General features: G+C 39.0%; 2 protein-coding genes across 3 annotated transcripts in view; one reads left to right on the top strand and one right to left on the bottom strand.

Moving 5' to 3' along the window:
- Nucleotides 1-522: 522 nt before the first annotated feature.
- mindy2 (MINDY lysine 48 deubiquitinase 2) lies at nt 523-18623 on the bottom strand. The gene is made up of 10 exons (XM_032560543.1): nt 17438-18623; nt 17168-17225; nt 14956-15020; nt 10005-10163; nt 9231-9333; nt 8010-8152; nt 6801-6974; nt 6190-6387; nt 5459-5585; nt 523-5341 (listed from the first exon to the last, which is right to left on the bottom strand). Exons 1-10 carry the CDS (start codon nt 18323-18325, stop codon nt 5265-5267), a joined length of 1992 nt encoding a protein of 663 aa, XP_032416434.1. The 5' UTR covers nt 18326-18623; the 3' UTR covers nt 523-5264.
- Nucleotides 18624-20406: 1783 nt separating this feature from the next.
- The window catches only part of adam10a (ADAM metallopeptidase domain 10a), a 28319-nt gene continuing 20776 nt past the window's right edge, over nt 20407-27949 (top strand). The window contains exons 1-2 of one of the 2 annotated variants that reach the window (XM_032560542.1): nt 20407-20762; nt 27140-27290. In XM_032560542.1, coding sequence (XP_032416433.1) covers nt 20711-20762; nt 27140-27290 — 203 coding nt within the window. In that variant the 5' untranslated portion in view covers nt 20407-20710. The remainder of the gene's footprint in view (nt 20763-27139; nt 27291-27949) is intronic. The other variant, XM_032560541.1, reaches the window with a different exon arrangement.

Below are 27949 nucleotides of genomic sequence, written 5' to 3'. Positions count from 1 at the left end.
GTGCATTATTATTTTTTCTTTGGAGTTTCTTGTTTTGTAACTAACATTTAATAGTCTAATTTCCTAAAGTAAATGTATAGTAAATTTACAGGAGTTTTAGAAAATGGCTAAAAAGCACGTTACGTTCTATAATATATAAACTTGTCCAGGTTTCAAGCGAACTCTGAAGTTGACGTTACGACGCAGCTTTGAGAACATACATCAGAGACGGAGCCCATGGCGCCTCATGTAAATTCTTCTGACATTTGCAGTCATCTGAGCAGTCTGACATTTACACCGTCGTCAGATGAAAAGTCTGTTCTTGGAAACAATCCAAGGACATTTAGGTTCAGTTACCGGCTAGCAGATCTGTCACGTTGCAAACTGTAATATGGAGATCTACTAGAAAACAGTGCAGCTGTCATTTGTCTTGGTTTGGTTCCATCATCCTGTGGGAAAAGAGGAGAGATTATGCTTCACGTTTTCAAAGGAACAATAAATAAATGAAGGTCTTCTTGGACATAAAGACCTCAAACCACTTGATGATCTTATTTTTTTTTTATTATCCAGGTAACTTCTAATCAGGTTGAATGTCCCTCGTCTATAAGGCATTTTGTTATATATATTTATATTTATATATATACACACACATCACCATATACAATATGTGACTGTAATGTGAAAGGCTACATACATTATTTGGTCATTTAAGTAAATAATGATCAATGAAATTGACAACAATGAGTAACCTCCCATATTTTCAAACAAAGTCGTTTTGCTTGTTTATGACACTCAAACGTAACAGACCAGACAGCGGAGTTAACGGTGGTAAATAATAAAATATCCTTGTGCCTAACATTTCATTCCCCCACTTACACATGCTTCACAAAGTTAAATCTGGGAGTCTGATATTGCATCAAAGAAAAGAAAGAAAGAATCTCTACTAGATTGTTGCAGCCCTCTAGATGCGTCTCATACCAAATGAATGAACAGCTTCCTCTGCTACAGTAACACTCAGTCGTTAAAAAGCAAACCTTTCCCGTTCTGCATTTTAGTTTAAGCATATCACTCTTCTATGAGAACATTATGTAGTGTAATTATGGACCAGGCTTGAAACATTACTACCTAAATTAGAAGCACACCTACCGACTTTTTAAAGGGCAAATATCATCATATTTTAGAGTCAGAATAGCCTCTACAGCCAGACAGCTGATGTGTTTCAAGTTGTTGTTTGTGAGCATAAAGTTGATCAATTCAGCTTTTTTGTGTTCTCCACATGTAGATTTAGCCACTATAATTAGCTGTAGTTATGCTAATTAGTTTCTTATTACACCAAATCAAGAAGTGTTTAAGTGTAACTACAGCCTGTCTGTATATTAGTATTATAACTTTCCTTCCATCTAAAGTTTAGCATTAGCTTGAAGTGAATTTTTAGGGCCAAACAACATGTTTCCATAGGAAAACGTAATGCAGACAGAGTTAAAGATTCAGAATAACGTTTAACAACTTAACGAGTCACACAGCCTGTGTGTGGAGCAAAGAGGAACTTGGACAATCACTGCACTTATTAAGTTAAAGTAGGCTATTCTGGAGATAAGCAATGCTGGTCAGAATTGGAGCAGAAATTACAACATCTGAATGTGGGCAGAATTTTAGTGTTTCCAACTACAGGCCTTATCACAAGTGGTAATTTGCTGCTGTTGTTTATTACAGGCAGGTTGAGCTTCTGACAGAGTGCTTTTAAATCCCTCCATAGTATGCCAGCTGGTTAGGTCTTCAATCCACTGCTCTCAGACAACATTTCTACTGACTCCTCACAAGATAAAACTTGACTTTATAAACTTAAACTTTGCTGTCATTGCTTTTTGGGGAGAACATTGAGTTATGCCCAAGTTTGGCCTAAACATAACATCATGCCTACTCTTCAGTGCTCACTTTTTTATTTGCAAATGTGATGACACTTGCCCTTTAACTATTTTTTTTTTTCGCTAATAGAATCAAGCTCTAGATTTTTACCTTCAACATCTTTTCTCTACTTCCTTATGATACAAAACTCATTATCTATAAGCGATGTGTTGCTACTCAATCGTGTACACTGGTAGCCTTAAGACAGATGTACCACTAACCTGAGTAGTGTATTAAATTGCAGCAAGTTGTGTTGAACTGGTGCTACCCTTCTGACAAACTTTCTCGTCTGAGCCAAAACAGCCCTTTTCAGACTTTTACAATTAATAGTTACGCAGCTGGCTTAAGACCAGCTGTAACCAACATTAGAAATAAATTGGCCATGTTGTTTTTCTTTTACATCTTATTTTGTTCTTTAAAGGTACCCCACAAAAAAAAAAAAACAATAGCACTCTTGCACAATTAATGTTCAATAGAAAATGAGGTATGTTTCTTTTCGTGTTAGTGCATATTAATGTAACAGTGCAAAACCAATCGCAAAAAAATATATACATATGTTCCACGATCACCTTGTCAAAATACTAACTTTACAGCATTTACCCCACCATCACTTTTACAAAGCATACAAGAACCCACTATGAGACACAGAACACACAATATCCCTCTGATTATTTCATCATAAGAACCCAGGATGAAGCAAACACTTGAAACATCAGATTCAGGTAATAGTGACCAGGAATATCAAGCTAAAGCAAGGAAGTATGTTTGTAATAAGAGGTGGCATGTCACTTCACACGTTCAAACCAACATAAAACAATCCAGATTTCCCTTAGTCCTGTTTCATTGCTCTAAACCTACTGGAATGTTTAATAACGCGTTCAGCTAATTGGCCAACACACATGAAGTAAAAAAAAATAACCTCAAAACAATTACGTTTGCACAAAAAAAATGAAACTTGTATGAAAAGTGCGCACACCTAATGTTATTTAACCCTGTCTTTATTTGGGCAGCCAGTTCATTGGTTTTAGGGTGTGGATCAAAACTTAAGAGTGACATGTTAAATTCCTTCAAGTGTCAAACGTTCTGCGTTTATACGTATACAAGTACTAAAAAGCCGTGACTGAGAAAGCGACTGCAGGCCGAGGAACTGTGCCGTTAAAAAGCATACGCGCTAGAAAAGACACGTGAGGATATGTCCCTTCATAAAAAAGGGCCTGAGAGTAGTTCTGTTGTGGAAAATATGTATGGATTGTCTCAGAAACACAGCCAACCGCGTGCCACCACACAGAGCTCATAAAAAACAAAAAACAAAGGTTACCCCACACAGTCGGGTCGCCTGCTGCCTCCGTCTAATCCCCTTGTCCTAATAGAGAATCTGTTTTCAGTCAAGAAAGTAACAGAGACCGTTTCACAAGCACTGCAAAGACCCTCTGTGACGACTGAGGGCTCGTGTCAAGGCATCCAGCTGGAATGTATAGATAGAAAAATGTCTCTGGAGGCAGTCCCACGGTACAATAATGGCACAAACAACCAGCTAAACCCCGTCATAAGAATGCAACAGGTTAAATATGTACATCACGTGGTTGCATGCTCAGTGTTGCAGAGAAATGCGTAGAAACTGAAACGCGATAGCAAAGAATTTCAGCGTCAAGAATTGCGCACCCCGTTCCTCCATGGCTGCTCTGTTTGTGAATTCCAACACTTAGGCCTAAACTCTACAAATATTACACATATTCAGTCCTCAGAAATGCTGCAGAGCAAAGTTATGCAAAGAAGAGGAAGTTTGACACAAAGCCAGCTGGATGAATTTGCACAGCTTTTCAGCATGAAACCGAGCCGGCTGTCAGCACTGCAGTCTGAGCTTAAACGTCTGCCTGATCCAATCACACATCTGGATTTAAATGTGGGTTTGTTTCACTAATGTCCACAAATTACAACATTAATTGTAATAATTTAGAAAAATACAGCATTTCGGTTACTCTATTTTGCTGATTCTTTTTCACAGCCTGGTTGCAGAGCAGCACCAGAACTAAAGCAAGAAATATATGTATATATAAAAATGTCTCTGTAATAAGAACATATGTTTATTGTTCCTACGTGAAATTATCAGTTATTGAGAAACTGAGGATCGGGTTTTCATTGGATGGAAGCCAAAATGATCAAATTTAACAAAAAATAAAATCCTATAATATGTCACATTTGTGTAATAAACCTAGATAATACATGAGTTTAATTTTGAATTACATTACTGATATAAATAATTATCTATAATCATTATTCCTTTGAGATTGTTTGTTGCTCTGATGATAGAAACTTTTCTGCAAGGGTCACAGTTTTGTATTTGTAGAAAAAAGATTATGTGATACTTTTTTATTTAAAAAAAAAAGCATAATTACTGTAAGTAATTAGATTCTTTGTACCGACTGATTAATGGGGCCCGGAGGAAACAGCAGGATCATTTCGTTATCGGTCAGCATTATCAGGAAAGGTCCAGCATCTCACCAGGAAGCTGACATCCTGACAGAAAAATGAGAAGAGCCTTTTGCACTCAAACTAAAAACTAAACTCTAATCTGCAAAAGACGGTCGTGCCTAACAGAATCACAACAAATGTGTAGCTTACCTACAACAAAACGGAGTAAATCCAAACTGAAACTTGTCAGAACCATGGTGCTTAGTGAACGCACGCCACACACTGTCGCATCATGCAAAGTACTCCACCTAATCAAGCATTCGTTCACATTCGGACAGAGCAGAAAACAACGATGCCATACTCTGGTAAGGCAAATCTGAACAGAGCGAGCAGTGGTCATAAAGTCTTATTACACAGCTACAGTGTCTGGCAGCTATCTGGCATCATTAACCCTTAGTGTGTAGTGTTTCAGAAGGGACACAAGTAGTGTAAGCTGATTTCCAACAGGCAAGATGAAAATGAAATCCCTTTTCGGCTTTCAAAACAAAAAATACTCCCGAAAAGCTACCTGTGTAACTGATAAATAAACAAAACTTGTATCTTGGCATTAACAGCTGACTTAATAATAAAAAAAGCAAATCTTTCAAACTATGTTTTGTAAATATTGCTGCCTACAAAAAAAGCTTATAAGCTGCACGAGTGAAAAACAAAATGAAATAAGTTGCGTTTGAAAAAAACAACAGAAAACAAGTGTGGATTTTTATCCTTTTCTATAAAACACACCGCCCCAGGTAAATTTCAACCCACGGCACATATCTGCAGTGCAGCGAGTGACTTGTAACAAAGTTTGGCCAGCTCTATGAAAGACCAGTTGCTGTAGCTGTAGTGTCCCGTCCTCTGACGCTCAGGCTCCACTGAGGATTGAAGAAAACAGGCACCAGTGGTTTTTGGGAACAGCCAGTCCTCTGTCAGTAACGTCTCTCCGTTGTCGTCCTGCGGCGGCCGCACGCCCTCTGTCCAGTTCGCAGGGAGACCGGTGGTGTCTCTTTCACACAGATAAGAAAACGCACACAGCACACGTACGCACCCCCACATGCTGTGTGTTACAAAATAACACACTTGTCTTTTTCTTTCGATTCCTTCTTGGCTTTGCGCTCCCCACCTGATGACTGTTTTCCCGGGCTGGATGTGGCCCCGCCTGCAGGTGAGGCCCCGGCCCCAGATGCTGCTGCTGCAGCTGAGCTTGCTGGGGCTCCTCCTCTGTCCACCTCACTTCCTTCAACCGGCTCCTGCGCAGACAGGAGAGCGCAGGTTTATAGCTTTAGAAGCAGATTTAATTTAACTTAATAAAAAAGACTTTTAAGCTCAAGAAAACTTAGGTTATAGATTAGGAGAATAATCCAAAAGCACACTATAGATAATCTAAAATGTGTTTTTTAATTCTCAACACATTTTTTTTTTACCCCTCCAGGGGGTCTTTTTGTGGGCTCTAGTGTCCCTTACATGATAGTAGGCTGACAGGAAACGGGGAAGGAGAGGGGGGAAGACATGCGGCAAATGTCGTCGGGTCCGAGAGTCGAACCCGCGATGGCCGCGTCGAGGACTCAAGGCCTCCAAATATGGGTCGCGCTAACCGCTACGCCACCACGGCACGCCCCCAATTCTCAACACATTTTAAATTATGAAACTACAAGCATCTAATTCATACGTTACACACCTGTTCACACTGACATCTCACTGCTTATAATCCAAAATCAAAATCTTTGATACAAACATGGAGCTAGACTCAAAAACCCAACAGTAAGATAATTAAATCCCACATTCGCTGCAGCTCCATCAGTTCCTCCCTCCCTTTTCCGACTCCCTGGAGTCTCCACCTCCTGCCATCTCTACCTGTGCTTGAGCCTGTGCAGCCGCTGCAGCCGCTGCTTGCTCCTGCTCTTGCTCCTGGTAGTATTGCGACGCTCGTCGGTCCTCCTCCTCTTGAAGCTTCTTGGCCAGCTCCAGGTCACTGATGCCTTCGGGGAGCTGCTCCCACTGCAAGTCCTGGCTTTGCTGCTCCTGCTGCAGGGAGAGCGCCATCAGATAGTCCTAAAAAACAAACGAAAACTTACTTTATGTTTTCTACAAATACAATGTGTAATGTGTCACATCTGTGTCACAAAAGATTTTTGATCCCATTGTTTCTTTTGGGAAGTAATAGGGCAATAATGAACAAATATTTCATATTTTAATTTTGCGTGACTTATTTATTGTATGTATTTATTAGGAAATGCATTGAATAGCCAGTAGTTATGGGTCCTACATGGTAGTAGAACTGCAGATCCTACATGTCACTTATGTTTGTGTAATGATCCTTCAATTCACAGTCTTTGTTTATTTCTGTCTCTGAATGCTGTTGGTTTGCTACTGATTCAGAATTCAAGTTTTTACTCTGTTGTACTTGTAAATCTTTGACAAACTCCTGGTTAGGTTTTTACAAGTTGGGCTAGAACCGATCAGACCTGGTCTATCTGATCCTGCTGTCCACGGTACACTGTCTCTGGATCGGACGGAGGCCGCAACCTGAACTCTGAATCGCAGAAGTTTCCGTCTCCATCGACGTTGTGCAGACTCTCCCAGACGACCTTCTCCTCCGTCAGGAAACCCTGGTCTGTAACCAGAAGGTACAGCTGACCCTGGGAAGAAATTGGAGTCAAAGCGGTGAGAAATACTCTAAATACCATCATTTACTTTTTTACTGACTGTACAGACACATACAGTTTCCAAAAAGTGATTAGAAGAGCACAAAGCGGTCCTGAAGCTTTGTGCGACTGTTATCGTAACACACACAGTGCTTTGCTTGGGCTGGAAACAACTGCAGACCCACTTCCCTCCTGTAGATAACAGGAAAGGTCTGTTCCAACTGCAGATGTGTCAAGCTAGCTGGGAATTGTTACAGATGGGACACATGTTTCTGGAAATTGGTCTAAATATTAGTCACTCTCTGGATCCCAGCTGCACATCAGAGCATGACATGCATCACTTTCACAATTTATAGTACTATTGATAAAATACTAGACAACTTCAGTGGTAGAAAAAAAAATAAGAAAGAGGAAAACTTGCTAACTTACACTACACATCCAAGAGAAGCCTCCTAAATAAGCCTTTAATTATCAGTGCAGATGGATAAATTTTTATTACACTGACAAAGTGATGAGATGAGCTGAAAAATTAACGTTTACAAATATCCACATGACAAACCGGGAAAAGGCACAACACAATTGGACCAACCTGAACAAACCACCATAAGTCTGACCTACAGTACTGTGAAAAAGTTTCAGAGCACGAAGAAAATTTATTGTCAGACAATGCTAACTTGAGTAAAAGCAAAATGTCGTTTATAAATGCTAAGCTAATTTATTAAGGGTAGTAATGTATCCAAACTAAGTAACTGCCCCTAAACTGGTTGTGCCACCCACGTTTTCCTACTAACTTACTGTAATTAATTTATTCTGGTTACTTTAGTCTAATATTAAAATATATCTCTTGATTTGAAACATGTGGACAATACAATACAAACCATAGAGGTCCTAAGCATTGCTACTTAAAGGGAAAGAAAACACACACTTTGACCTATTATGTTGTGTAAGTTTAGCAGTCCACTAATCTCAACCCAAATGCCAAATTGTTACCACAGGTTGTATCCACATCAGTTGTTAGCACTTGTTTACCTTGTATTTGATCATGGTGCTGAAGTGGTTGTTCCTGAAAAAGACACAGAGCTCTCCCTCCTGCACAGTGGAGGTGAGCTCACATAAGCCGTGGTACGTCAGCTGAGTGGCCGTACTGCTCAGAAACTGCTCTGCCACGATGCCTGTGACAAAACACGGAGGAAAACACACATGGCTGAAACACAAACATGGACCTGCTTGTTTTATGAGACACAGACAGTCTTAAAAATCACAAGAAATCTGTAATATGTTAGATATTTTTGTTTTGATCATTTGAAATGATATAGCAGACTACTCTACACACACAGCCCAATTAAGCAATCCTTAGTTATTAATAAACACTTTATAGTGACAGCAGTGCAAATTTACAGAACACAAAGACATTTATTTAAACAATATATAGAGGCAACAAATATGAACACAGAAATGAACAAATACAATACTTTTCCATACTCTATTTTCCTTTTCTATATTTATCTAGACCAGTGGTGGTATATTTATCTAGACCAGGGCCGGCATCATGCCTGTTTTAGTTTTCTCCCTGCTGGTAGTAACAACCTCCTCAACATGTCAATGTTCTTCTTAGGCCTTCTAATGAGCCATCATTTGATCCAGGTGTTAAACCAGGGAGAGAACTAAAACCTACGGGATGCCGGACCGACTTTGGACACCCCTGATCTGGACTGTATTTCAAAATACTTTAAGATTCAAGTTTCCAAACTGAATAGGAACCCTCTACAGAAATGACCTGCAAATGGCCATGAAAAAAAAAAAAACACAGCCTGTTCGCTACAACCAAATCTTTTACTTGTGTGGAACCCAGTCAGGAAAGAAACCCTCTCTCTACGAGTTGCTATAATCCCATTCAAAGGGATTTGTTGAAGTTTAAGTGATGGGTACCTTCAGTGCTACATTAGTCATCAAAGGAAGGGTCAGAAATGTGGAACAACAACAGCAAAGAGGAAGCATCTTTTATCAGTACATCATTGACTAAGCATCAAAATGTTTTCTTTCAGTCCTGCTGGGAGCTACTTGAGCTGAATGAGCAAATATCTGGTAGAAAAGTTCTGATATTGGCAAAGAAAACGAAGAGCAAAAGAAATATTAGAATAAATGCCTTGGATCTATTACATTAGGCCTATACTTCTATGCAGAGTGTTTCTGCGTGGAGTAAAGCCAAGCAATAGAGAGTCAGAAAGTGGCCAGGAAGCAAGTGTTCACCTTCCCCTGCCAGCTCGCTGTTGTCTGACTGTTTGCAGAATATTATCTTCTCCACCAGCTGGTTGTAGCTGCAGTTGCCCACTGCCTTCACAATGTCGTGCATCTGCAAACAGAGATAAAAGAAAAATTAAAAAACGTGAAAAAAGACCTTCAGCAAAAACAAGGACGCCAACCAACAGGCATTAAAAAGCTGTTTTATGGAAGATTTAGGAAAGAAAGATTAAACAAACGCTTAAATGTTTTTACTCTCTGAGAACTTCAAACTTTACTTATTTACTCCTGACGGCTTTTATTTCATCTAGCTATAGACGCTGTAGGTGATGTTAAAACCCACTGGTGTTTTAATAGAGAATTGTTAGGATATAAGGTAACTTGTTAGGGAAGAAAAGTACATGAATTCAGATTAGCATCTGGTCTGAACTAGATTCTTTTGGAGTATATTTAACCTTTAACTTTGTATTTCAATGGCAGATTTAGCTTGAAGTCAAGAAAAATGTGGATGATGTGCAACCTGTGAGTTATCTCTTAAGAACATGACTTCAGGCAATGCATTTCTACAAATCCTCCATGATGACACTCTATTATTAATTGCTAATGATTTGCTTCAGTGTTCACTTTTTAAAGATCTGGTGCTCCGTGTTAACATTTTCTTTTCCCTCTTCATTTTTTATTGTCGTGAGCAATTCAACATTAATTCATTATCAGTGCACTAGATCTTGAAGAATACCCAGAGGTCCTTGGGTTGGAGTTCAGGAGCAAAAAGATCGGCCGTACCTGGGGGTCAACAAGCCAGCCGTGGTAAAGAGGGATGTCGAGAAGGTCGAACACAATGCATTCTGGGGTGTACTCAAACACTCGCACGCCTGTGAACTTCACGTTTACGTCCAGACCCGTCTGCAGCTTGTGCAGCACTGCCATGGCGTCACTCATGTTCTGAAAAAGACAAAGAAAAAAGAACAGAAATTAATAAAGATTTCCAAAAGCAGGTATATTAACTAGACACATCCGAGCAAAGAAACCGCTTATTTATTTATTTTCATTTTTTCAGCCGACTGAGGCCTTGTAAAAGTAAAAATTACACATAAAAGTCTTTGAAATCTAAATAATTTGCAGAAATTAAAAAGTACAACTTGTAAAGGAGGAAGTAAGGAAGGATTTTTCGGTTAAGTTTTTTTTTTTTTTTTTAGTCTTTTCTCAATATTTGCTCTTGCTACCAAGCACATTAAAACATATTTGAGGAAAATATATCCTTTTTAATTAGTGGCTAAATCCAAACACTTTACATTTAACTTGAATTTAACTTGAATCCCTTATTTTTTATTTAGAATACCAAATTTTAGCGGATATCAGTGATCTGCAAACATAAAAGCATCACACCTGAGAACCCACAGAAACCAACTCATTGTTGTTTTCACGCCCAGAGCAAAGTGTCCCAGCTGGGTCCAACGCTCTGCTGAACCCCGAGGTCGAGACCGGGCCTGCAGCTGAGCCCTGACACCGCAATGTCCACTGGTTCAACTTTAGAGAAGACACACCGAAGAGGAATGACCCCTACGCCTCAAGTATGCAGAAAGTATGTAGGCTTTTAAGATGGATGAAACAAATTCGTCATTATATAGTTTTGTACAATAAAAATGGAGAAATACTAAGTTTTTGAAGCTGCTTACAAAATCATCATAAATTAGTAATAGAAGTGTTACTTAACTTTTTGTCCAACTAAAATGTGATTGAGTTTAATGAGTCTTATATTATTGTGAGCTTATTTAAATGATGTTTCAAACAGATATTTTCTGAAACACAGGCTCATTAACTAATATTTCATATTTAGCTCAGAAGCATCAGGTGGTTTGAAATAACCCTGCTGTGAATTTCAATCTTTAATTCTCCAGACAGAGATCCCATCTTGATATACAGTATATAGAGCTTATATTCCGGATTTTTTTTTCTATTTTCTAGTTTTAAGATATCAGCTGATTAGTTCTGAATCATCCCAGCTCAACATGGACGCACTTCATCACTGTTATATTAGCACCTAAAGCTTTCTCAGGTTCTTCTCCGGTTTGAAAGTCAAGGCCCTACTCCCCATCATGTTTCTTAACTTTTATCCTAAAATGAAGGAGAAGCAACTACGGTAAGTTTCCAGTGACATTTTCTACAATACCTGCTTTTCTGATCATGATTGTCCTAGTTAAAACAATCCCATGTAAACTGAGCATCAGTTCTCACATTAAATCATCACTTATAGAAGAGCACACAGTTATGACCACATGCCTCTTAGTCTCCCTGTTTTGCAGCAAAAACAGCTGTAGTCACGACATGAACTGAACGAGCCCCCCTGAATGTGTGCAGTTATATCTGGGTCCAAGATGTCAGCAGCAGATCCTTTAAATCATGAGAGATGTGAGGTGGAGCAGCGATGGGTCGGACTTGTTTATCCGGCACATTCCCCAGATGCTCGATTGGATTGACGCACGGGGAATTTGGAGGTCAAGTCTACATGTCAAACTCGTTGTGCTCCTCAGACTATTCCTGAACTGTTTTTGCTTTGTGTCAGGGAGAATTAGCTTCCAAGCAAAAGGCCAAAGCTGTCATCCACCCTCAGTGCTTGGAGGGTTTGTCCCCCATGTTCAACAAGCTTGAGATGAACTGTGTATCCTCACAGCTTTGTGACAGAACCAGCATTAACTACTTCAGCAACCTGAGCCCAACGTTTCTTCCCGTATGTATCAATTAGACTAGCAGAATTAGCTCTGACCATTACCCTGTTACCGGTCCACTATTTCCTTCCTTGGACCACTTTTGATCAATACTGATCAATACTGTAATGGGATAGCATCTCATTATCAGCTGAAAAGACCATTAGATCAAAAACTCGCCTAAAAGACTAACCCAAATATGTTTTGCTGGGCGAAATTGCACCAACGTCTTGAATGCATACATCCTGTATTGATATGTTGTAATAAAACGTGATCTGGTGCCGAAGTGTGGAGTGCTTGACAGAACAAATCTGAGTGTTTACCTTCTAAGCAAGCAGAAGGACATTCATGATTGCCAGTAATGGACAGGGTCCATTCTCGTTTTGAGTGATGATCGGCGTGTTTACAGCGTTGTGAGAGTCAACTTCTCACCGTCAAACATGCGAAACTTTCACTGTTTTGTGGAATACATTATGGCTGTAACTAATGATTTTTTTTAAGTCCCAGATTATTTGATCAATTGTTCAGATAAAACAAATTGGCATATGCTGTAGATTTTTCATTAAATTTAAATAACCAAATAATTGATTAATTTTTAAAATAAGAAAATGTCATTTTATTGCTTAAACTGCGGCAAAGTAGCATTCCTGTAATGGACGCTTGATCATTTGTAGCAAAGGATGCATCTTCAGCTAAACAATACTTCTGACATCAACATGGGAAAAGCTCGGCCCTTTCTTTCACTATGCCTAACCGTAGTTATAGCGTAGGGCTGATATATGTTGATTTTTTTACATAATTTAAACCAGATGAAGCAAAATCTAGGCTTTTTGAGGCGTTTCTGGTAAAACATTTCTACAGACAAAGAAGGGTTTTTTTATCTTAAATGCAAAATGTATAGATTTTTTTGAAGTTTTGACTTAGTTACTGCTTTGAGTGTGTTGTTATTACATTTAGCATTTTTCACACATCAATACGTCAATCTAATTCCATGCATTTGAAGTTGATATAACTAAATTTCCATGCAGCTGGACCATTTCCAGTATATTCTGAATTTTTATAGTCAAGTTTATTGTAATAGTTTATGTGAAACTGCTCGTGCGCACCATGAACCCGACTCCAACAACAGATCAAACCGTTTCTCTCCACACAGAGAACTGTTCCTTCGTATGGATTTGATGAACGATGCTGCTTTTATTCTTTTTTAGTGAATCTTTAAAGTTTTCCCTTCCATGATTCTCATTGTGTATTAGCATAACCCCCGCCCCCATCTGTGAACTTACTTTGACACAAATGGTGGGATATCGTGTATTTTGAAATAAAAAGCAGGATCATTTAACAGTTGTGTGCAAAACTCCACATTGCAAGGAGCGATTAAACACTGGGAATACAAGAAAAACACTTTTTCCTAAATACGTTAGCCTGTTTCTTCCAGTGACTGAACAGTCATCATGGATGAATCACCTTGTTGAGCTGGGTCCAGTGAGACAAAAGCCGAACTAAACTACACGCTCACTTCCTCTGCTCTCCTCGGTAAATATTTAACAAAAGCTAAAGAGCAACCAGGCAACTGCTATTTTAATCCAAATGCAGTCACGTGACAGATGAGATTTTTTTTCAAGCTGAAGTTATAAATAGAACTACTTCTGTTACAGTGTTTGCTTTTCCACAGAAGAGTGAAAACTTGTGTTTTACAGCTCATTAGAAAGTCACAAAATATTCCCGCCCGACATGTTAGGAAGATAATCCAATTTGTTTGACCGACATTCCCGTTTCCCTGAGGTCTGGCCGCAGCGCTGTCCGAATGCTCTGTGTGAACTAACCACACCACTGACAGATGGCGAACGGACATGACGACACCCACATGTAAAACAGCTCACCGACCAGTCATTAGACAACCATAATAACAAGGCAGCCCGAAGTCAGGCCCCTCCCTCACTATAGCTCCGCATGCTGAGGGCCACCGCCGATTTATTTAAGAAATTCCGTTCCACCTCGGCTTAAATTTAGAAACCCCGAGCTTCCACGAGGAAACTGCACATTACTTTTAGTCGTCTGTAACTGACGGGCTTGAAATCATTCACAGATGTGCTCCAGCGCTGCCACGCAAGAGGGGGAAAAGGCGGGGCCCCTCCCACACCGTAGGCAGGCCGCCACGGAGATGGGAGGAAGCGAGAGGCTGGAGCTCCATCTCTAAGTGCCTTTCATGGTAAGCCACACACACACAAGCACACCCACACACACACACACACTCTCAGTAATAGCTGGTAGCTGAACCCAGCCATGCGTCTCCAAGCATCCACCACTATGTGAAACAACACAATCTGACACTACTAACCCCTGTTGTTCCCGGAGACTTGCAAGAGTCGTCTTATGTAACCTGCAGAGGAGCAGGAAGACACTCCGCTGCAGCTTCACACGGCTTCCAATCAGCTCCCTGCTTAATTCCCTGTTACTGACCGGCCGCTGATCCATGTTCGCTCCATGCAAATGTGCAGACCCACATTCTTTTGACCATACAGCTACATCGGACCAATCACTTTGTACGCATAGGGAAATATTTACGTAGAACATGAAAATAGCTGGAATATTCTGAGTGCATCAGTGACACTAGACAAAAACAAAACAGCTCGAGATGCACCAACATCAGCCTTAAAAACAACTTCTTTAGTCAAATACTAAATTACTTTTCCCTATTCAATAAATGCATCAAAACTAATAACCTCCACTATTTTTAGTCAATAAATGCAACAACCAACATCATGTACTTAGAAGACTTAAATATAAATCAGATGACAGTTAGGGCTTATGCTTCGAAGCATAAATGGGCAAAATGTTGTAATTCTTTTATGTTGTGTTAGATTTATAACTACTACCTCTATTAAAGAACTCACAGTATGTTTTTTTCTTTTTTGTATTATAATTTTTAGAAAAAAAAATCTGAATGGATCAAAATTGAAATTGATCCATTCAGGAAAAGCTTCATCTGTGTGTCTCTGCACAAACTGCAGTTATAAGGCAGATCTTACTTGTTCATAGTTCAGCCGCTGAACCTCTGATATCTCCTTAGGTTTGGTTTCCAGGATGTAGTCGCCTGCAAAAGAAATGTCAACAGATGCTGATTCAATCTTGACTGACACTCAAGAAAATCATTTGTTTAGAAGCAGAATCTGTTTGATGCTTCGGATTGTTTATCATGCGTATGTCGCATTATACAGCTGTTTCCCAAGAAAGTATGCAGGCTCAAATGCCTTTCGGTTCCCTATAGAGCTATATCAGCTAAGCTTTGTGTCAGGATGGCTTTTACATTGGTAAAATCCATGAGATCACCTAGCTAACAGTAGCACACTGTCGTCTTAGAGAGTATCCTTTCCCATTGCTTCATTTCTAGTATTGCACAAAAAGCCAGCTCCTTTCTAAAGTGTGGTGTGAGCATGCTTCGTGACATCTCACTGAGAGTCATTAATTTAATTAGGAGTTGGCAAAAGCCTCACGCTGCACTGTCAACTCATGCTTTTCCAGAGAATTACTCAGATGAATACCATCAACCTCCAGTCATCAAATTCACATGGCTGAAAACATCCATGCGTGGAAAGAATCGCTAACATTGGAATTTCACTCGGCACCTGGAAGGAGAAGAGTACCCTGAGAGTAGCAACCAATACGGAAAGAGAGGCTACTTACTTCAACAGAGTCAAACTTGCACATCACCAACTAAACAGAAATAAATCTGGTGCATCAGTAAAGCTAATGAACTCTAGCTGTGTTAAGCAACGGGAGCTTTTATTTCACAAGATGTTTGAACAGACCCACGGACTCGTCTTACTTCAAGCCGTCGCCAAAGATACAGATTTTATTAGGGGAGAATTATCTCCCTTTCTGGTGAGTCTCTGGGATGACAGGAGAGGATAGAGGTAGTCCATAAGTTTCTGAAAGCTACTAAAGTCTTTGTGTGAAGTAAATAAATGCAAATACAAAACAAACTGTTCCGCCCTGTTGCAAAAACAAATCCTGACATTTGGGGGAGAAATTAAAACCACAGACAGCTCTCCACAATCACACCAGTTTTCTCCAGGGAGATTCATAGAGATGAGTCATGTTAGCTAAAGGACACAAACAAGTCAGGGAAAAATATGCTGCTGAATTATTAAAAACGCTTCATTTATTAAATTATATTGTACTCCTGACACAGGTGAGTTGTGTAAATCCCTGACAGAGCTGGAAGAAAACACTGGCAGAAATGCAGCTGTTTAGACACGACTCCTGGACCCCGAAAACTGTTTTAGTAAAGAGGGGCAGGACACAGCCAGGCAGAAGACATAGCTCCTATTTCCCTTACAGCAGCAGAAGAAGTTCATGGGGGGATTCCCCCGCTGTGGTCGCTTCCTCTGTTGACTCTGAACTGTGCGACTCCTTAATATTCCCTGCAGGGAATAAAGTTGGTCCTCTGGATGGACAGTGAGGATACGTCAATAAATACATACATAGTTGAGTCAGATGACCAACTTGTGCCTTTAAAATAACCGCCGACTAGTATGAGCATGAAACACGAGAATGTTCACCAGGATGTTGAAACCTACTGGCAGGGAGTTCATGGACAACTGTGAATACAAGTATGTGATTGTGCAGACTACACTTTGGCCCCCAAAAAACTACAGTGAGCTAATTGTACAAAACGTTCTTCAAAGACATTTTGCACAGGGCAAACAGAATGAGCCCAGTTTCAGTGACGTTACCTGGATTAAAAAGTAGAGATGCACCAATCAGACTTTTCTGGGCAGGTAAGCGATTTACGATTTCTAAGTGGTCTGCAATGCCAATTCTAAGTTCGACTGATTGCAATTTTTGTTCCCTCTTAAAATTAATACAAATAAAATATACAAAAAATTCATTACAATCTGAATTCTCAGTATTTGACCTGCCAATCAAGTGGCTGATCCTCACACTAATTTTGGTACATCTCTACTGTTTGCGCTACATAGTTGACAAGTTATGTACAGATCTTCAATTTCAAATTGTGCTTCATCTCGTTAAGGAGCAGAGGATGGCCCGGTTTCTGATTTCACACTATTTGACCTGCCAATCACTGACCAGAGATGATCAAGAGAAAACTGGCCAACTCTGATCTCTGGGGGGGTAGACTGGCGCATCTCTACATAAAAGATTCAACGAGGCATTTTTTTCTTCTTCTTTGGAGCAACAAATGTGTTGATCTTGAGTAACATAGCTGCAAACACTTACCAAGATACTCCATCAGTTGCTCAGCAGTTATAATTTCCATCATAGGTGGTATTTTAACCTGAAAGAGAAGAATGTACACCAGCTGTCCATGATTTCCTACACCTTAGATAAAAAACTCGCCTAAAAGACTAACCCAAATACGTTTTGCTGGGCGAAATTGCACCAAATACACACGTGCTGAATGCATACATCCTGTATTGATATGTTGTAATAAAACGTGATCTGGTGCCCAAGTGTGGAGTGCTTGACAGAACAAATCTGAGCGTTTACCTTCCAAGCAAGCAGAAGGACATTCATGATTGCCAGTAATGGACAGGGTCCATTCTCGTTTTGAGTGATGATCGGCGTGTTTTCCTCCCTCCATTTGATCCACTTAATGTGGTAGATGGACTGGCCAGCGGCTCGGTCCTTAGCGCAGGAGGTCTTTGTCCCGTCGGAAGCGTACTCGCTCTGCAAGGCCAAGGCCAGTCCCCTGTCATCCAGCCCCTCTGAGCTTGGACACGAGTTGAGGTTGGAGAACGACTCGAGTGAATCTATGCTCCGAGACTCTCCACCGAGGCTCGGGTCGGGGTCACTCCCACTCGGCAGTCCTTCCGATAAGGTGTGATCGCCGGACTGTCCAGATTTGCGGTCCGCTGCGTTTGCGCTGTCCGGACACAGAGCAGTCGGTTTGGCAAGTTTTGTCTGCTCACTTTCTCCGCAGGCTGGAAGCTCAGCCTTTACATGTATGCTGTCTCCAGCGGGAGATGAGGACAGGCTGCCGGCTTTGTTGTTTACTAACTTTGAGGCACCTCCCTGGCCGTCTTCTGCTGCCTGCTCCGAGTCCTCTCCCATCCCGTTACTGACCTGATCCTCGCACCTCAACAGCGACGGGCTCGCCTCGGCGTTCTCCTCCGGATCCTCCCGCACAGGGGGGACCTCGATAACCTCCGGCACTGCGCTCTGAACACATCCATCGCAGCTCGGAGAACTAGCATTTGAGGCGCTGGTATCACAAGGAGCGTTATCCAAAGTACTGAGAGGCGCTTCACTATTCTTTAATTTGTCGACTGCTCCTTTCACGTCGCCCGCGCCCGTGGCGTCGCCCATTTCGCCCGCAATAGAGCCACACACAGAGGTCACCTCAGTGTCTCGATGCAGGTTTGCATTTTTCTCCATTTCGGTTTAAAGGCAGTCGACGGATATTATTATTATTTTTTTAGCAACACTGCAACGGTAGCTTCAGCCTCGACGACGCCATGACAACTCTTCAAGTGACGTCATCAGAGTAGAAAACCAACGGCTGGGTGATGCGTTCAGTTCCGCTCGTATTCTGCAAACTCGCTACTGTTAGTTCGGACGCTACGTTAGCGGCCGTGTAAACTCTAAACGAATGTGTTACGTTTCGATGTGTTATTTTCAAACAGAAATATGATATTAAAGTATGAGGTCTCATTAGCCACCTGTCGGCCCATTAAAGCTGTTGGCTGCGTGATGGAGAATATGATGTACCCATTTTGTGACTCCACTCTAACGTGACATTACAGGAGCTTCGTGTGCTGTTCAAGTTCACTGGTTGCATGTGAAGCAAAAATAGTGGCAAGCAACTCAAGCGTAGACTGAATGAAAAGAGCTTCCCTGAATGTATAGGACATATACACTCATGCACAGTATTACTGGGATGTTGCTTTGACATCTGCTTGTGGCCTAACCCATATACTTAACCCTATTAACCATTAAACGTGCATTATTCTGAAGTTGAACTCAGCCTTACAATTCAGGAGCCAGATATTTTTTGGCTCGGCGGTTCAGTTGAATTCAGATTTCGCTTTGATGTCTACAACTCGAAAAATGAACAGACCACCAAGCGAACAAAGGTCCAGAGAGCTGTACAGCACTGACAGCTAAATTAACTTCCAGTATCCTCTTATAACCAGTAGGGGGCAGCAAAGACTCTGAAACAGAAGATTCTCTCTGAGGGATTTTTCTTACTTTTGACAGACACATCATTTTGTTGACATTTTGTTGACTGCTATTTTGAAGACTGTAAGGGGCCTAACTGAGATTGTGAGGTTGTAAAGACTGAAATTGACCTCCTGGATCATCAAGTGTACAAAAACACAGAAAAGACTTGACAGTGTAATTGTTTATTCAATAGTAGACGAAGTGATACAAATGATCTTATTATTCAAATAAAAAACAAGCACAATTTAATCAAGAAATAAAACATTTTAATGTAGACTTATAGACTTGCTCCTTTATGTAAATTTCATACTTTAATTGTCTTTAAAAATGTGACAATTAGAGTTATAGAAGAGGTTTGGGAACATTTTAGTTGGGTTTGATTTCCTTTAAAATAAACCTACTAAAGCCAAACAAGGATACTATTATTTTAAATGAAAATTAATAATAATAATAAATAAATGTTTATGCTTTAATTTTAGGTAAATAATTAAATTTTTAATAATGTAATTATTTTATGTAATGTAATTTTTAAAATAATCTCCCATTATATAACTGTTAACAGTTATAATGGGAGAATTTATATGTTGAATACAGTTGCATGCCACACTTCTAATGAATGAACATTTTATTGTCAATGTTTAGTGAAATGAAATTAAGAGTACCTCTCATATGAGGTGCAGTCAATAAAACCTGCATCACACACACAACTGTGCACAAAAATAAATAAAAATATAAGTATCAAGACAAAAAGGAACAAGTAAAAACAAATCAAAATTAGATTATTCTGTCATCTGACACAAAATAAATTGTAAGCTTTTTATTGAGGAACCTTACAGCAGAGAAAGTTAATATACTGTGAAGTTTTCGAAAGTCTTTTATGAAAAATATGAAAGTCCTGTATATTGTACCCCTACAGCTCAAAAAATATATTGCAATATAATGTGACAAAATATAGGAGAGTTAAAGAAATATGAATGCTTTTCAATGCACTGTACTGTCTACTTTTTGCATTATTTAAATTTTTTTATTAAATAAATAATAAACACAGCAAATAAAATCTTAATGCCCACTTTAATTTCTATATAATACGGGATATGACTAATGATTAATATTTGTTCTTCATTTTAACCATATTTTACATAAAACATATTTTGTCCAGATTTCATCTCCTTCCCCTCAAAAGAGTACATTGAAATGTCCAGTAAGTGAACCCGGAAGTCTTTTTTTCATAAGAAAGCAAATGTAAACAGAGGCAAACAAACTTGCCATGAACAATAACGCCGGGTGTTAGAGTCGTTGCAGAGGATTGAGACAGCGTTTTACTATCCTACTGTAAAGTGAATTGTTGTTTAGAGGTGATTTCGTGTTGTGCTTTGGTAACTGAATGGGTGTGTCTACGCTCTCTTGGCAGTACACACCGGAAGGGAGGGGGGCCTGTCTGCTTGTGAGTTCGTATCCGAGCCGCCGGTGTTTGTTATGGGAGCGAACTAGGAAGAGGGCGACGACGAGCTACCAACCAACACAACGAAACGAGAGGCACTTCACGGGTTTTTTATGTGTATTTTAGCTTAGTTCACTAGTACTAAACGTCTGTCGGATATGATATTTTTCAAATTATTTATCATTTTTTCCTACCTACGGGATATTAGAGGTAAGTTTTCCATTCACTCGCACCGGGAAAGTGTTCAGTGGTGGCGCTAATCGGATCTAACAGTTGTACTCTGGCTTTCTAACTTGCTAGCTAGGTGGCTAATGTTCATGTTAAGAGTAGTGCCTGAACACGAGTCGGTCCCAAGCGTGACAAAATTAGCTTTGGTGTCAGGTTGAATAATTAAACCCGACACGGTCAAGGTAAATAGAAGCTTTTTTGACAGTTCTTGAGTGGGAAAACTCATGTTGTGTCTACGGGCAGGAGGTCTTAGGGCGGACAGTTAGCCAAGTCTACACAGACAGGAGGAGGAAACATTCACTAGTGCTGGAAGTATTGCAAAAAGGTTCTCTAAACTTAGCTCAACTCATAGTTACATCTACAAAAGACAAAGCTGTTCAAAGGTAAATGTCAGCTATTTTGTAGTTTCAGCCCAGATCATGCAGCCAATTCAGTTATCAAGTTAATTAAAGTTTAGCTGTTTCACTTGTAAGCATTGTGTTGTGCTTTTGAAAGCCACTATTTAAAATAAATCCAGTGGGACATCCATTGTTTTAAGATCTAAAAAAACAATCCAAGTGTTGAAAGTCTTCAAAATAAACCGAGCCTAAAGTTTTCTGTGAAGTCAGACCTGCCAGTACCAGTTTTTTTTTCTGATGCAGAAAGGAGAAAAATGTGCTTCACGCCTCTTGATCAAGGCAGTATTAGAACTGGCTGAAAGTGAAGGATTTATAAGATTTTCCTATTTATTGATCAAAGCACATGTCTTTAGAGGCTCACATGAATAAAAGTGCTTCTAATTGCATCTGTCAGTGTTTGCCAACCCAGCTCCTCAAGGCACACTGCCTGGGATGCTTTACATGTTTTAATTTATGGTTGATTAACTGGCTTTTGCGCAACGGTGTGTTAAATCAGGGAAACATCTAAAATATCCAGGACAGTTTGTCACTGTTAGTTAGTTTGTTAGTTAGAAAAGTGTCAGATATCTCAGCATTTGGTTTGTTGATCACTCGTCAGAGCTGATTAATGAAGCTTTGTCTGATTCCCAAGTCTGGCCGATTGATCGGTGTGCCTCTGTTATAGACATAGTTACTTCATGGGTATCTAAAACTAGTGTCATTTTGGGCTGCCACTCACAAATAATGCAACTCTCTTTGATTAATTTAATAATTAAAGAATATATTTAATGTTGAATATATATGGCAAACTCCTGCATAAATAAATAAAATAAGACCTTTATTGTTTATGTATTTGCTGATCGGTGACTGTAGCTTTTTGGGAGGTGTACCGGTAATTGTCTTTTAATCTGAACGTTGTGGGTTTGATTCCAGCTTTATCGTGTCACATGTCGATGTGCCCCTAGGCACGGCATTTACCCCCAAGTTGCCCACTTATTGCGCATTTGTGAGCGCATTTGGGTGAATGTGGCACTGTTTAAATTTATTTACAAAATCTCAAGTATGAGACAGAACTGAAAACATAAAAATAGATCTAAGTTCATTTCATAGTGCAGTTCCAAAGAAAAACATATTTATATTACACTTTTTTAGTTAAAATGTAATACAACTATGTTTAGCTTATTTAGAAATTTGTCCCTGTTTCAGTTAAATAAAAAAAAAATTATTTGTTGCAACTCATGTTATTCAAGGTTCTTCAAGAAGTAGTGGTAGACGGCTACAGGGTGTCCTGTAGATGTCTGTGTTACAGTGGTTGTGAAGAAGCCTCTGACTGAAGACATTGTTGTATGACAACAGATAATGGATAATGATCTAACCCTGTTTCTCTGGAAATCTACAATCTTTTCTTTTGTTTTGTTCACATTCAAAATGAGATGATTGTTTATACACCATGAAAAATGTTTGATTAAATTTGATATTCACATTCAGTTCAATGTGATTTGAAATGGATGAAGAAAAGTAATATGATCTTCAGGAAGAAATCTGCCCATTAACATACAGGCACAGACAGGTAGCTAATTAAGTCAAAATTACAGGGAAAGCATAGCAGATAGATGACTTGTCTCTCCTCTGACTACAGTACATTCAGCAGCTTTAAATAACACTTAAGCACTTTGTTTTTTTGGGAGGAGGGGAACTTTAATAATCTATCGTCTTTAGGGAGTAAAAGGAAGCCCTATCTGGCATGTTTTTTTCTCACACAGTAGTCTACTGTAGATAGAGCCAGCCAATAGCCTCTATCACAAAAGAACCTGATTGTGCAACTTGTGAGTGGGTGGTTGCACAAACCATATGTCATCTCTACATCGCTCCCTCCACCAAAAAGCCTGCTTGCCCTTATACAAGTCAGCTGATGAAGCTGTGATGTCCTCCACTGTTGAGTCAGCAGCAGAATAGAGGCTGGCTCACTTCTGCCACATCTACCATCTGTCCTTTCACAAAATACATTGAAACGGCAAAAGGACACCTTAATATCACTCTGGAAGTGCTTTATGAAATCCAAGATAGCTGGGGCCCAACATGGCTGCTTTAAAGGCCCACACACAATTACTGCTGCTGATGTCAGAGAGGAGGGGGTTCATGTACAATCTGGATTAAAGCTGCTTTAAGTTTTGTTGAGAATTTATAGCAAATGCCAAAAAAGGAAATTATAATTAATTATGTGATGACTGAACATATGTGTAGCAGACCCCCCCCCCCCAGGCCCAATGAAGGATTTTGGCTTTACTGAAGAACAGTGAGGTTTATTAGAAATAAACCCTGAGTTTCACTGAAGGAGGAGCTGTATGTACAAACACACAAGAAAAAGACAGTGTAAGGTACAAAACCATGCTCTTACAACCATAACATTTGAACTAACAATAACGTTCACAACTAAAAATGTCAAATCTAATTCAAAAGCTATACCTAGTGTTTGTATGCGATAAAACAAATTCACAATTTCAACCAATCAATATTAGAAATATCATTTTTTACAAAATAAACATACCTTGTGCCTCTATCAAATATAATAAGATACACTTAATGTTGTTGCAACCTTTCTTCCTTTACTTTCTGTCATTAAACTGCCGTTCTATAATATATACAGGGAAAGTTATCTTATCAAAATAAAAGCATCAAATCAAAAACCAGAAGTCAGCCATATATTATACAAATAAAACAAAGACAATAAGTGCGAAAAAGGGAATACAGATGTTTTCATTTATTTAAAATAGGCTCTAAGGATAAATCACAAATAATTTGGAGTTATGTTTTGCAGAAAAATTCACAAATACCAAGTTGCGAGTAGGCGAGGGTCAACTCTAATAATTTCTACAAGATCCTTTTCAAATTTCTTAGCAGGACTTTCTCATGTCTAAAGAATAGCAGCAGAAGGAGGTGAAATAAATCATCTGCAGCAACTGTGTCAGTTCGTGTCAATGTTAGCATAAAATCGGAGCAAACAACTTGGACCAGACACTTTCAAAACAATAGCAGACTGAGTCCAACAGCTTCACCACACTGCTGCTTTCACAAAGCATATTGTGATGACATGAATTTCCTGTACTCCAGCCCAACAGTGCTTTGTTAAGTCATGTTTGGTTATTTGTCTGGCATAATTTCGTTGATTTGACTCAGGCTTTTTTCACCTGACTTAGGTGAAAAAAGCCTGAGTCAGTTTAAGATTTGTTTTCTTAATTTCATTGTTGTTGATCCTTAAGAGTATTTATTTAAGGATTTGGTTTTTCCAGGTTACAACAAAATCTCAGGTTTGTTTGTTCTTCGCTGTGGGATGCACAGCTATATCCATAGTTAAGTGCAGACCGTGGAGTTGCCAGTTTTGGTTTTGTTGTCAAACTATCAACTCGCTTGCAAAGCCCAGAAGAGTTGAATCCATGCTGTTACCACTTCCTCGCTTCTTGTCAGCAAAACAGTTTCCTTTCTGTCAAGAGCTGCTCTTTGCAAAGGCACTCGAAACACTTTGCGCTGCAATCCTGAAGATGTGCAGCAGCAGTGAAACTGTAAAAAATATTTTGAATTACTTCTCCTTTAGTATTAATTACTAACCATTAATCCTTGTGTAAAAAGTTAGGAGTGAGACTGGGCTGTTCCAGAACAAAAAAACAGAATTGTTATTATTTTGACCGGGTTTGTGCTTGATCACCCACCGAGACTTCAAGTAACTCAGGTGTGGAATGTATTTGTGTAGATGCAAATCTCGTGCGGTTGTGCCATGCACATCTTTGAAGTCAACTAAACATCTGATTATAAGCAAACTAAATGAGATAAGAGGTTAATTTTAACTGATCGTTGATGAGCTTTCATGACCATTTTGAGAATTTTAAGAAACTGCTGCAAACTACATTCTTTTTTTCATTTAACATAAAAATAGAATTTTTCATTCAATGCATTTCTTTTTTATTAAATCTTGTTGTTTCACTAATAGCACATGATTTTAAAATAAGAATCTTTAAAGATTATTGTAAAAAAAATTAGACGGATTAAAAAAATAGAATAAAACATCTAAAATAAGTGTAATTATACAGGCTGCACAATCTTAGCAGCAGCTCTATATTTTAGGAGCTTAAGGTTGAAAACTGCATAAAAGTCATTTGGATTTGCTTTGCTGTAATAGTTAATTTTTTTTGTCTTTATTCCTAAACCTCAAAGTAGAAATAAGCAGTGTTTCTTTAATATAACCATAAAACAAATACATTTACACAGTAGTCATTTATTATGCTTTATAAATTATCCTTTTAAGAGGATGATTTGGGTTTTATGGCTATAGGCAAGTTTTATTTACCGAGTGTGGACAAAATCCCTTTTTTTTCCTTTTAAAAAAAATTTAAAAAAATAATTGCTGTGTTAGACCCAGAATTAAACATGTAATGGCTACTCAGTGTCAATATTAAACATCAATAAAGTTTCCACATCCTCCTGAGGGAGGAGATCTTGCAATCTGGAATAGCGGTATTTATTTTAGTACTAAATTTACATTCCTTGATTAGAAAAATACCCGCCACCTTCACTCTAAGCCCGTCCAGGCATCCCTAAGCCTGGTTTTTGCCTGTCTTAGTTTGTTTACATTATTGTGATTTTAGAAATAGATGAGAGCAGCAGATTGTTGCAGTTTCCTATGTGCAGTCATGAACAAGTTGCTTCATGTGCAGTCATGAACAAGTTGCTGGTACAGCCTCTCCCTCCCTGTTTGGGGAGTTGTGACTCCCACTTTACAGAGCAAAACAGTGGGGTGGAAAAATAAAAACATTTGGTGTTTCAGACCAAATGTCTGTGACCTTCATTTTCTTACTGTTATAGTGCTTTACCACTATAAAAGTAAGGCACTATAACCTCAAATATTTCAGATAAACACACCTGCATAGTGTTTTTCCGTTTGTATCAGAATTCTGTGTGAGCATGACAGAAATAAATCATATTTCCTCATAGTTACAACCGGTAACTGATTGAGTTTGACTCACTCAGTCTTGTACCATTTTGTTGTTTTTTTAACAGCAGCATTTAATGAGCTACTCATGTAGCTACAAAAAAGAAAAGGAGTGAAATTGACTAAAACATTAAACAAGAAATGATCCTCCCCACCCAGGTAAATGCCAGCAAACATTGGTTCATTTATGCACTTTGTTGTGAAGTCATTAAAACGAAAAGGAATAATTTCATTCATAAATGGGGAAAATGTTATTTTGTCATTTTCTGCTGAAGCAAACCAGAAATTGGTATTTCAATCCTGATCGGTGCATTTATATATTCTGTTATGTTTCTTTGGTTCCTCTAGTGTTGTCAATAAATTGGTTTTATTGAGAATAACAACATTAATTGTCATCTATTCCTTCCACCATTTGTGTTTTGCACTTTAATACTTTCATGAAGGTTAATGGAGCTAAAACAATGACTTAAGTTCTCTGCTTAATAATAAATTGTCAACTGTAATGCCATTATTTTGAAAACTGCCGTGACAACATAAACAGAAACTAGTATTTAAATGGCATCCAGTGTTTCCTTTTAATGGAGCTTCTTACTACTGCAGCAGCCTTCAGCAATTTCATTCGCTGGCATTGAGACAGGCTATTCTGTGGAAACAGACCCCCAGTCACCTGATGTGCATCATGTGCTCTGCTCCCCTTGTGTTAAACTGAGGACTCAGTGTTTTTGATAAAAGCACAAAGGAAGCAGTTAGAATGAAAGATGGTTGGAAGAACTCTGTGGGTTTGAGGCGTTAAAATGAATAAGCCTTTTACACTTGTGCTGGGAGTGACAGCTTTACCCTGCTCAGTTTTGGAGACATTCCTAACATTTTCTGGCGTGACTCGTTCGATGACTGCTCATTCAAATGTTTTGTTTTGTCCCAGAAATCAGAGAAATTATGTTGCATCTGACTTTTTTTAAACAAAGTTTGCCTCATTGTGTCATTGAATTGTCTTTCAGGCCAGTTTGAAAAGCCGTTGAACAAATATATTCGCCATTATGAGGGTTTGTCATATGACACAGAAGCTCTGCACAGCAGTCATCAGAGAGCCAAAAGGGCACTTCATCCGCAAGACAAGACGGTTCACTTGGACTTCAAGGCTCATGGGAGGTCAGTTCAATTCAAAACACACACAGACACACACACGCCCACGTCCACCCCCCCCACACACACCCTTCCTCGCTGAAATCTTACTAATCTGCAGCGGAAATTTGGATCCTTTATCTGCTTTATGTCACTCCTTTCTGGAAAAGAAAAGATTGTCCAACATGTACCAATGCAGTTTAAAGTTTCAAAAATGCAGATGTTATTATGTCATTTAATATCTTGCTCTTTGCATAATAATGTAGACAGCTAAGTTGGAACACTTCCCATTTGTGTTGCACGTGGTTTCTCTTTGAAAGTAGGAATTTAACAAGCAAAGGAGAAACCCACAAAGCTTTTTTTCTTTCTTTTTTTTTCGAGTGGAGTTATGGGAAATCCCAGTGATTAGTCTGTACTTGAGCTTCTCAATATATTAGATCACCGTTGGCATTGCATTTTCAATTTTAGGGCTGCAGCTAACGATTATTTTAGTAATCAACTTTTCTATTGATGGATAAAAAAATTGGCCACATTCTGCAGATTTTTCATTTAAAAACCACTTAGGGATTTTTTTCTATAGACTATTGGAATACCTTGAAAAATGCAATATAGAAATAATTAATTCATTTTAAATAAGCATTTTATTTCCTAAAATACAATAACAGCTCAGCTATTTCTGCTTGACT

This window comes from Xiphophorus hellerii, chromosome 4 (assembly GCF_003331165.1).
Source record: "Xiphophorus hellerii strain 12219 chromosome 4, Xiphophorus_hellerii-4.1, whole genome shotgun sequence".
NCBI classification, from domain to species: Eukaryota; Metazoa; Chordata; class Actinopteri; order Cyprinodontiformes; family Poeciliidae; genus Xiphophorus; species Xiphophorus hellerii.
Note: the sequence above shows the minus strand (reverse complement) of the source record. Positions and strands in the feature narration are given on the sequence as shown.

Excerpts from the sequence above, each read along its gene's own strand:
- mindy2 (XM_032560543.1), bottom strand. The coding sequence starts at position 18,325 with ATGGAGAAAAATGCAAACCTGCATCGAGACACTGAGGTGACCTCTGTG. Across the intron at positions 10,164-14,955 it reads AGCGGCTGAACTATGAACAA|AACATGAGTGACGCCATGGC; the intron begins GTAAGATCTGCC and ends TGTCTTTTTCAG. Across the intron at positions 6,975-8,009 it reads GCACCATGATCAAATACAAG|GGTCAGCTGTACCTTCTGGT; the intron begins GTAAACAAGTGC and ends ATTTCTTCCCAG.